The sequence below is a fragment of the Solanum pennellii genome, chromosome 12, assembly GCF_001406875.1.
Source record: "Solanum pennellii chromosome 12, SPENNV200".
NCBI classification, from domain to species: domain Eukaryota; kingdom Viridiplantae; phylum Streptophyta; class Magnoliopsida; order Solanales; family Solanaceae; genus Solanum; species Solanum pennellii.
Window position 1 is genome coordinate 78,174,784 of NC_028648.1, and position 12,178 is coordinate 78,186,961.

General features: G+C 27.3%; 1 protein-coding gene across 3 annotated transcripts in view; it reads left to right on the plus strand.

Annotated features, from left to right (window-relative positions):
- The first annotated feature begins 2,383 nt into the window (after positions 1–2,383).
- Positions 2,384–12,178, plus strand: part of LOC107006635 (MADS-box protein SOC1-like) — a 12,040-nt gene continuing 2,245 nt past the window's right edge. The window contains exons 1-5 of one of the 3 annotated variants that reach the window (XM_015205149.2): positions 2,384–2,697; positions 3,353–3,598; positions 10,393–10,474; positions 11,227–11,288; positions 11,664–11,763. In XM_015205149.2, the coding sequence (XP_015060635.1) occupies positions 3,417–3,598; positions 10,393–10,474; positions 11,227–11,288; positions 11,664–11,763 (426 nt within the window). In that variant the 5' untranslated portion in view covers positions 2,384–2,697; positions 3,353–3,416. Of the gene's footprint in view, positions 2,698–2,748; positions 3,114–3,352; positions 3,599–10,392; positions 10,475–11,226; positions 11,289–11,663; positions 11,764–12,178 lie in introns of those variants that run through there. The other 2 variants (XM_015205148.2, XM_015205151.2) reach the window with 2 other exon arrangements.

Genomic DNA, 12,178 nt, shown 5'->3' on the forward strand with positions numbered 1-12,178 from the left:
AATTTAAAATATTTTATCCTTTGCATTAGTTACTTATCTCCCAAATTATTTTTCAAGATTAAATAGTAAAAATCAATTATAAGGATAGTATAAAATAATCATGTCAATCATTATTTTTTAAGAGCTAAATGTTAAAAATATATCTACTTTTTTTTCCGAATTTCATATCTCGAAAATTAAGAGTATAAGATAAAACACTTAAATTATCACTTATTAATTTAAAAAACACATATATCTTTTTCAATTGATCTTTAAAGAGTGTAGTTATGTGTTTTATATTTTCAGTTGAGATTGTTATATGTGTTAAGTCATGTTTTGCCACTTTTTGATACAGTAAAATTATTTTCCACACAATTACATATTATTTGAAATGTGTTTTTCCAGATTTATGAGTAGAGCCGTCGGTATGAATAAGCCTGTTGATTTGTGGGGCTTGAGAAATATCGATAGGATCGGTCCGTAGGCCAATAAAAATTAATTAAAAAATATAATATAATATTAAAATTAAAAATTAAAGAGAGTACAAACTCAAAACAATTAGGTTAATATTTCTATTTAGATATATATACTTTTACTTGAAAAAAAACTTAATACATACATATTACAAAGATGTTTTATTTGTGGATTTGATTAAAAAGTAGTAACATTAACATCATGTAATATTTTTTTCGATATTTATGATAATATTTTCAAATTATAATTTATAATTTAATTTAATAATTCTAAATATAATATAATTTTTAAATAAAGTGGCTGACCCAGCAAGCCTGTAGCCCACGTACTTGTGGGTTAGGCCGGCCGTTTTGTGGCCCACACAAAAAATGGCTAGCCCGTAAAATATCGAAGCTTGTATGGCTTAACCCGAATAGGGTGGGCTAACCCATATTGACAGCTCTATTTATGAGTGATAACGTAGTTTTATTCGTTAACGTTATAAAAAGTGTAAATATAAAACTAATATATATATATATATAATATATATATATATATATAGTTTCAATATCAAAATATAACAAAAAATGAACATAATCAATATTAATTTAAAAAATCAAGTTTCATTGACTAATGGTTATACAAAAATTTATAATCAAATAAAAGCTTAATAAATATAACAATTAATATGAAACGAAAAAAATGCTTAGTACTATTAAGATCTTTCAAATATATGTGGAAGTTCTAAAATTGAAAGAGTCAAAAATATTTAATGACGATAGGTTAAAGCACGTGATGAAAACGCGATCATACATGACGTGGCAAATTTCTATTGGCTATTGGACCTATAATTTTTTTTTAATTTTGTACAGACAAATCTATTGAAACTCAGAGGGAGCCAGGAATTAAGACTACATATGTCATATCTGTATTTAATGGTATAAGATACATATGTTTTACGTTTTACATGATATTCTAATAATAAATAACAATAAAATATTTAATATAATCTCATATATAAAATATTTAAAAAAAAATTACCAATATATATGCCGACCTTAAAAATATTTGTGGAATAGAAAAAATGACAACAAAATATCACAAAATGAAATACTCCACTAATAAATAGTAGAAAATTGTGATTACTAAATGTTATGATTTCTTTGATCCATTTAATGTGATGGTTTTTTCATTTTATTCTCTCATCTATTTCTTCGTGATGTTGTGTTTTTTAAAAGTCAATTTGACTAATTTTTAAAGTTAAAGTAGATTACATTAATTCGATATTTTAGAAAAAAGAATTAGATATTAAAAAATATATGAAAAATACTATAAATTGTAATTTTTTGCATATCAATATGATAAAATAATACATCTTAAAATTTTAGTTAAAATTCTTATAGTTTGACTCTAAAAATAAAAATTATAACAAATAATAGTGCATGGAGAGAATAGTTTATTCTCGAAACAAGTTAACTTTTATTATTTATCTTATATCCTTAATAATAGGATTTACAACTATATATAAATATCTAAAAATTATTTTAAATTATAAATTTCAATTTTTTTTAAAAAAAATGTGGTGTCAAATCAAATAGTGCCACATTAAATGTAATGAAGATAGCATAAATTATGACGAAATTGGTTTATATTAAGTAAAGGATGAAATAATTACTAATATTCACATTATTAATATTTACGTAATTCTAACCAGCTAATAAACGGTGGTATCGAGTTTTTCTGAAATCTCGAATAAAACGTTTTATTTGTTGAGTCATTGGTGGTCCCTTAGAGCGTATAGACGAATGAAATTGTTAATGATTCTCTCTTATTGACAACCATATACTTATTTTATTATTATCTCTTTGTTTGAAACTATTTTTTTTAGTATAAAGTTTACCAAAAGAAGAAAAAGACATAAGTGGTGTTCTTTCCTTAATAATTTTATGTCTTTTTTTTATTTTATTTTTTATATCCATTGGTTGCAACTCAAAAAGGAAAGTAGTATTAGAAAAGTCTTTGAGAAATCAATGCTCTTCATTTTTTTTTCCTTTTTCTAAACTAGGGTTTCTATAACAACAACTATTTGTGTCTTCACTCTATTATAATTTACTTATAAAGTTTTTTCTAATTTCTTTTTCTCTTCATCTTTCAGATCTAAGAAACCATAAAGTTTTTATTTTAGGGGTTATTATCCACTTCAAGATTTAGAATCTTTCTATTTTTGGAAACTTCTCATGAATTGGTAGGATTTCTTGATTTGGAGTTAAGTATTATTTTGTCTTCAAAATAAGTTGACCATTTTAAGTGATTATTTATATTCATGATTTGTTTGTTCTATTTATGGAAACTTTTCATGGATTGCTAGGATTTCTTGATTTGGTTGTCTTAAAAAAATTGACCTTTTAAGTGATTGTTCATATTCATGATTTGCTTGTCTCAAATCTTGGTTTAGCTACCTTTCTATTTTTGGGAACTTTCTCATGAATTGGTAGGATTTCTTGATTTTGTTGTATAGTTTTGTCTTAAAAAAAAAAAAGTTGATTCATATTCATGATTTGCTTGTATCAAATCTTGATTTAGAGACCTTTCTATTTTTGTAAACGTTCTCACGAGTTTCTTAGCCACTTGACTGTAAGGAAAAAGACGTTTAAGTGATTCAAACACTTGATTATAAGAAGGTAACAAGTTTCTCCCTTTAGGATCCACTATACAACAAGGGGTTACTTGATTTTGTTGACTTAAAAGTTGGCCCTTTTGAAATGATTATTCATATCCATGATTTTCTTGACTCAAATCTTGATTTAGATATACCTTATGAATTGTTATGATTTCTTGATTTGGTTGACTTATAAGTGTTAGAATACCCTTTTAAGAGATTATTCATTGGTCTCTAATCTTTGATTTTTATTAACGGAAGGTGGAAAGAGAACATTTCTGAAGAACTTCTAATACGTTAAGGGCATTTTTTCGCGAAGAAGAAAATGGTGAGGGGAAAAACTGAGATAAAAAGGATTGAAAATACAACAAGTAGACAAGTGACATTCTCAAAAAGAAGAGGTGGACTACTTAAGAAGGCATTTGAACTCTCAGTTCTTTGTGATGCTGAAGTTAGTCTTATCATTTTTTCTCAAAAAGGAAAACTTTTTGAGTTTTCAAGTTCAAGGTACACTCATAATTTCATCTCTTAATTTATTAATTGCTATAAATAATATTATTAATTACTCCTTTTTCAACTTTTATTTTTTAATTACATATATTATACATCATTAATTTTACTATAACTGGCCTTTAGGATTTGATGTAACAAGAAGTACCAAGTACAATGATCACAACAGCTCATATTGACAGTGTAAAAGGGACCCTTATTACCTTCTTGTGTTTCTACTAAATAGTAGTTTCCCTCTTTTTTTGAGTCCAATTAATAATCAATCTTTTAATTATAATAATAACATATTCAGTGTAATTTCATAAATAGAATCTCAATAGTGTGTATACAACTTTGTCCCTATATTAATTTTAGTGGCAAAACTAGGAATTATGTTTAGTGTGTTGATCAAAACTTCATTTATAATTCTAAATATAATTTACGTAAATCCAATAGTGTTAAGAGCTAGACATTCAGATACGCAGGAAAAGGATGTATCCGAGAGTGGGATAGAGATGTATCAGAGAGAGGATAGGACATTCATCCTAATAGATAGAGGAGAGATGTATCCGAGAGGGGAGTGATTTATTAGAGAGGAATAGAGATGTATCAGCAAGAAGAGAGTAACGTATTCGAGAGGAATTTTTTGAATTTTTTTTGAAAGATAGAAATAAAATAAGATGTGTATGTAAATAATTTTTTCTAAATTCAACATAGTTGTTTTTTTTACCTATATACACTATTTTCTATGTTTCACAATATAATTTTTGACTAAACCCTTGGGTCAATGTAATTATGCCATTCCATAGCTACATTATGGAAATATAAAAACTAGAGATCGCTTTTGATAAATCTTCGATTAAAAAAAGTAAAATATTATATATACTAACAAGTAGTATTGATGATAGTACATATGAGATATTTATAATATAAGTACATCATATATAATCCATATAAATTCTTGATTAAGCTGTAACTAGTACAATTTCTAGACTATTTTATGTAAAATATGTACTGGCAAACTACTCTTCAAACAAGAAAGTAAAAATTTTGAAATATGTGACAAGATGCTACTTGTGGCTTAAATTATTTTTGGAATATATAATATGAATATACCTGAAGGCAAATTGTACTTGCTATCAATCTTTATTTGCAATGCCCCAAACAACTTTTTGCATGTGTATAACTTAAACTCGTTTAGTTTGAGTATAAGGTATGATAGATAAATTATGATAGAATAAATTATGCTGATATTAGTTATGATTAGTTAATTATATTGAAATTATTTTATATTGAGTGCTTGATTTGTTGTTTACAAAATGATTCGTATGACATAAATTTTGTTTACATGATTGTACCTTATGTATTTAAAAACAAAAACTTTCTTTCTTATTTAGCTTTAAAATAGAATGTCCATCTTAAGTTTGTTAAAGTAAAACAAGATTTATGAAAAATCTTTTTTTTATGTAGATTTATGAAAAATCAAAATTTAAATAAACATATAAAAATTACTCAAATAAATTCACAAATAACAATTATATATATGTAGTGTAATATTTTAATAGAAAATATGAAGAATTATCATAAAAATAAGGAGTAGAGAAGGATGGGAATGATTATTATACGTGAAATTAAAAATAATATAAATATACATGAATGTGAAAAATGAGCTATAAAAAAAATTAAGGGATATATTTGTCATTTTTATCAATTTTATTCCGGAATCAGTTATTCCGAGCCCAAGGGGAGAGATATACATAACTTATTCCGTGACAAGTTATATGTTGGACTTGCCAACCAATCAACAAATTAAGTGACCTTATAAATTAATTTCAAAATTATTTGGTGTTATCCTTCATACCGACAACTCCTTATTTCTAAACCCTAGTGAAAATAAACGTCTGCTAATTTTCTTTCCTTTTATTAGATCCTCTAACTAGTTTTACCAAATAGAAAGAATGAAGTTCTTTCGATCTCAATTTATTTGATATTATTTAATTAATCACAAAATTTTTTTAAAAAAAAATTTTTTAAAAAATTATAATATAAAATAAATTTTAAAATGACATTATTTTTGAAACAGATAAAAAAAAGTGTGCAATCTAAATTGGGAGGGAGGATTAGTAACCTCTAATTTATATACTTAGCTCAGCCTATAATTAAGAAAAGTTTGATTAATAATTTGAAAACATAAACATAGTGCGTGATTAGAAATCAAGGACGGCTCAACAAACATGAAGGCTTAAAGCGAAATCTTTAGTAGAGGCCTAAAATCTAAACAAATTACGTATATATGTTTGAGCTCAGATTAAAAAGGACAATAGAATTGCAAAAACTTCAAAAGGACAATAAAATTTATATTATAGCCAAAATGACAACCTTTTAATAATGAAATTAACGTCGTTAAAATTAGATTTACAGATACAAAAGGCGAAATTTCATGTGTCATGCGCCTTGCAAGGCTTTAATGGAAAAAATTCCCTTTATTTGTTCTAGGTCTCCAAAAATACCTAAAATACACTCAACTAATTCCAATATTTACACATTTGGCCTTCCTATTCATTGTATATGTTAACCAAGGAAAATTTTGCCATTTTAAAGAACTCCACCATTTTCATGACAAAAAAAAAGACCAAAGCCTATTTTTACTACGATAAGCTATTATAGTCGACGTTACAATTTAAGATTTAAACTTTAGTGCTTCTATATTTATTGAGGGAGTTGGGTGATAAATTTAGAACCAATAAAATTTAAACCTTAAAATCGTAAGTTTGACTATAATAATTTATCTTAGAGAAAAGGTTTTGGACTTTTCTTAATCAATGGTGGAGTGTACTAAAATGACAAAATTGTCCTTGATTGACATGGACAATGAATAGGAAGAGGTGTAAATATTGAGAATAGATGAGGGTATTTACGGTATTTTTGGAGACTTGGACAATTAAAGGGATATTTTTTATTAATTGACAACAGATCATAGAATATATACTTGCGCATTGCAAGACACATGAAATTTCGCATCTTGCGGCTGTCAATCTAATTTTAACGATATTAATTTAATCGTTAAAAAGTTGTCCTTTTAGTTTAAAATGAATTTTGTTGCCCTTTTGACAATTTTTTCTACCCTTTTGGCTTGGGATTCACATTCATTTTATTGAAAAATTATTTTTCTTACACTTTTAAGATGCAAATTAATTACTTAATGTTTTTTTTAATAAATGATTTGGTCAAATATTTATTTTTTCAATAATCAATGTTAGGTAAGTTTCATTAATTTTACGTTGAAAATCACCCTTTCACTAATAAAATCATTATATGAATTGTTCACATTATTCTATTAGTAACAAATTTAAAACAAAAGTAAGTGTTAGAAACACAGAATCTAATTCAAAAAATGATAACTTGATTTCCACCTTAATATACTTGTTTTAATCTTGAAACTTTAAAAAGTTATAAGAAAATTACGGTTCATTTTTTACAATATTTTTCGACTATTAATTTATATTTTTGATAGAGCATTAATTTAACTTATCAAAAACTTGAAAAGGAAAAGTACATAAGCAATTAAAAAAGAGTAAAATAATGAGAATGTTAGCAAAAAAACATGTAAGAAGGTAAACAATTCTTGATAATAAAATAATATAATTAATTTTTTCTATAAAAAATTTACATATAATTTATTTTTGGTAAATGTTTGAGGCCCCCAATTTGCATATGCCTATTTTCTTACCGTATAAAATTGCTCCGGCAAGAAATTCTTGTACTATTTTGATAGATCAAAAAAAAAATTACAAAGTTCTCTTATCCAAAATACTCGTTCTTCCTTCATGGATACCTCTCTTTTAATTAATTAAAATTTTCGATCCAATTAACAACTTTACAAGCTCTAGATTGTTAATAAGGATTCGAAGTTTAACTAAAGAAGAGGAATCATGAAAGAAGAAAGAGGATTTGAGATAATAGAACTTTGTAATGAAAAGAACCATAATTAGTTAGAATTGATTTCTCTTGAATTGATTACAAACGCCTAATGCCGCCCCTATTTATACACGTCTACAGATGATTCTAGATATATCTACAAGAATTTTTTTGATTACTTTATCATTCAACCATCTTAAGAGGATTCTAGAATTTTAAAATCTATATATAAGATAAATATCTAAGATATTACAATCGATCATTCGAGAAGCTCTTTAACAAATCTAAGGGTTTTTTTGTCATTTCAAAAAAATTTATCTTTTTACATCCCAGTGGTAAAAGATATAATTATCGATATAGGCACTACAATTTTTTGCAACAAATTTTAAATATATACGAAATAAATTAACATAAATAAAATAATAAGAAATAAGAATATTACTAATAAAACAATATGGGTACAATTCTGTTTCTCTTTCGATTCTTGTCTCTCTTAAGATTTCTTTGTAAATCGAGGATCATTCATGTCATATTTTTTGAACTAGAAAGATTTGAAATTGATCTTCATAAAATGAATTGTGGATCTTCTTGAATATTTGATTGTCAAAAATAGTCTAAGCATATTTTGATCTCTATATGGGATATCCGAAATGTCATTTGGTGAATTTATGAAGGTTGGATTTCTTCTATTCCGATCCTCAATTTCTTTAAAGACAAAGATATATCTGTACCGACTGGCGGAATCAAAAATTTCGTCAAGGGTATTTAAATTCATATGAAAACTTAAATTACAAAACTATCAATAGTCTAAGTCAAAATTAACAGAGAAAAGTCAAGAAAAACAATTTCTGCTACTAGTTGAATACACTCTCTCTAGTTTATATTAAGTGAAATGTTGAGACACTTTTCATAGTTTAAAATAAGTGAATATTTTTTTAGTTCAAACGAATCGATGAAACTTTTGCCAACTTCTTTCCCTTTTTTCTTTAAGGAGACAAGAATCGAACTTGGAATCTGCCCAAAAGTCCTGACTTTTTCGAGGCAGGGCTTCGACCCAAGACCTTATGCTCTTAAATGAGTACACTTACCACTAGACCACAAACATTCGTTGTGTTTAAGAGTGTTCATTTATTGATATATCCCTTGGATTGAACTTGTGTCTAGGTTTATAGAATTAACAAAGGATGGCTAAGAGAAAAATAGTGAATCTGGGGTCCTTGGTATATTAATAAGTTAACATAGACTTTTGTGATTCAATGACATGGAGAGTAAAAAGAAGCCAATTGAAGTGGGTACATAGACTTTTGATAGGAATATAGTGACAATCAGATGTGGAGATGAGCAAGTATTTGCCTGGGTTAGACAACTCTTAACTATAAAGGTAAGACTAATATATCTTTGAACCCAAATATTTATTACGAGTGATAGTCTATATTATGTAATATTGCAAGATATTTAAACATGGTAAAGACCAAATTTCCATTCAAACTCAAAAACTAGCTCTTAAGGGTAGGTTTTGTCCAAGTCCATATAAAAAGATCAAATTTTCATCCCTCTATTGAGAGTGAGAACAATCTCTTAAACGCCCAGATCTCAGTTGGAGCGTGAACACTTATAAATGGGGCCCGACATCGGTGAACAATAAATTGGGATGAGACCTACTCTGATACCATATAAAGATATGACATTTGGGCCTAACTACCCTAAAAACTAGCTCTTTAGGAAAAGATTGTCCAAGTCAATATAACATATAAAGATATGACACCTGAGACTAACTTAACCTTTAAAACTAGCTCTTTAGGGGAGGTTTGTTCAAATCCATATAAAGAGAATTTTCATCCCTCTATGGAACTTCTTAACAAACATGATACAAAAGAGTGCCAAAAGTTGATTAGGGTTAAGATATCAAATAGGGTAACCAAATGGGAAAGCCTAGTCATCTAAAGACACTAGAAATTAGGGAGAAGAGGAAAAGACATGGGCAAAATCCAAGATAAATGATCTAACAACAACTCACAATTCCAAAAGAAAGACAAAAAAATATTGATCTAACAAAAACTTACCATTCCTAAAGATAATATATTTGCCACTCTGAGTGAAAAATAATACCAAATGTGGCTGCCACAAGTTAAAAAGAACAGCAAAAGAGGAACAAGTCAAGGAAAAAGAAAGGGTGGAATTCATAGATACAATATTCTATTTGGACTCTTTATCACACCAACCTAGAGGAAGAATATGGATAGTGCAAAAAACTATGATATACATTACTACTGCAATTTACCTCTCAACTAGTGCATTATGAAGTCCAACAAAGAGGCACTAAACACCTTTTGAATGTGACTAAAATTTGAGGATCTTAGGATTCAAACGTAGGAATCATTAATTAATAATTTCATACCAGATTTCATGTCAGATATAACTAGATAAATGCATTTTTGCAACCAGACACATTAAAATAGGGACATAGACGAGCGAGATTGGATAAAGGTGAGTGTGAGTCAAATATATGCAAATCCACTTGGATAATGTAAACAAACAATTTACAACTAATTTTGACCTCATACATCCAAGATAATGTAAGTTTTAGGCTCTTAGGATTCATACATAGAGGCATGACATTGTTAAAACGGCTTAAGATATAATGGGGGATTCAAGTTAGTACAAAGTCAGCGGCGATGTCATAAATTTTATCAAGGTTGTTCAAGATTTAATATATACATATGAAAAGTTTGATTTGTATATCTCGTAGAATTTTCTATATACATAATATAACTTTTTAGCAAAAGATGTTCAACTGATCATTCTTCACGTTTTTTTTTCTTTTCCATTATTGTTGAGTAACATGTTGGAGAACTAATAGTGTGACTTTCTACATTTTTTTTTCTTTTTCACAGTACTAACAAGACAATAGAACGTTATCAAAAGAATGACAAGAATTTGGGTCATGAAAATATATTACTTGAACAAACTACAGAGGTTAGCATTCTTTTCATTTATGCATGTACTTTTCATACATGTATAATAAACCTTTAAAATATCTTGAACACCTTTAACGAAATTTTGTATTTGCCATAGTTGTATGTATAACAACAACATACTCAGCTTGATCACCAGATCTCCTCAATACTTTTTTGGTTCATTTCTACCAGGGGCGGAGCCACCTTGGTAAAGGGGGTTCATTCGAATCCCCTTCGACGGAAAATTACACTATTTATCTATGGTTAAAATAATATTTTATGTATATATATAGTAAATGTCGAACCTCCTTCGGCTACTCCGTATGTCTATTGAAAATTCTGATTCCGCCACTGATCTCTACCTCTTTTTCATACCCGCTATATATCCAGTCTCTCACATTTCCTCACTGGGCATATGTGCATCTTCTTCTCACAAGCCCAAGTCATCTTAGCTTTGTTTCCCTCGTTTTGTCCACAATGACGGTCATTCCCACATTATTTCTAATCTTATCATTCCTAGTATGTCTGCACATCCATCTAAACATCCTCATATCCTAACTTGCATATTTTGAACATAGAATTTATTGACTGGTCAACACTCTGCCCCGTACAAGATCAGTGTAACCACTACTTTATTGAACTTATCTTTAAGTTTAAATGGTACCTTCTTATCACGTACACAAGATTTCAGAGGCAACAATAGTTTGTATGTAAAGCTTATTTTATAAATATAACTTACTTAAATATTTTGTTTATTAAATTGTTATGTAGCATTTGAAGGGGGAGGTTATGAGCATGACTAGGAATCTGGAGGTTCTTGAAATCTCTAAAAGGTAATTAATATCTACAATTTCCCTATGCTGCAATAATTATATTATTTCCTCAGCTTTAACTTATGTGATATTATTTGTTTTTTGAGAATCAAATAATTTAAATTTTGACCTGAAGTTTGTGCATATATAGAATCTTCAGATCTTTTGAAATGATAGTTATATATTTGTTAACTACGTGAAAAATACTATAAATCACAACAATTGATAATTCAAAATATTTAAAAGATTATATGAAAATTTTATGATTAAAGATAGACTTTGTAAATCTCAAAACCCAAAAAGTGTCGCATAAATTGAGACGAAGGAAATATAAAACTAATTTGTAGATGATTCTGAATTTATTTATTTTCTGTGTTGTTATGTTGTTGATTGCAGAAGGCTTTTAGGAGAAGATTTAGAGTCTTGCTCCATTGATGAACTTGAAAAGGTTGAAGGACAATTAGACCAAAGTTTAAGAAATATTAGGGCAAAAAAGGTACGTATGTATATGCGTGGTGCTTCGATTTTTTAAAAATGTTAATATAATCATATCGAATTCTTTAAAAAAAATACGCGTTAACTTAAAGAAAACACTTTTAAAAGAAGTGATTATCCCATATTAATTGGAGAAAGGAACTTTAAATACTTTAATATAGCAATATTATTTCATATCGTTATATTATTTATAATTTTTTAAAAGTCTGAACAATACATAATTTAAGTGTCATCATTCATCAAATACATAATTTAAAAAATAACCTTTTGAATTTAGTAATTTTAAATTTACGATATATGTAATATACTAAAGTACCCATTAAATCATATGCTCTTTAAACATGATAAGTAAAATATTAAAATTTAGAAAGTTACTAAATATATATCAAAATACATTTTTTTACATTTTTTTCTGA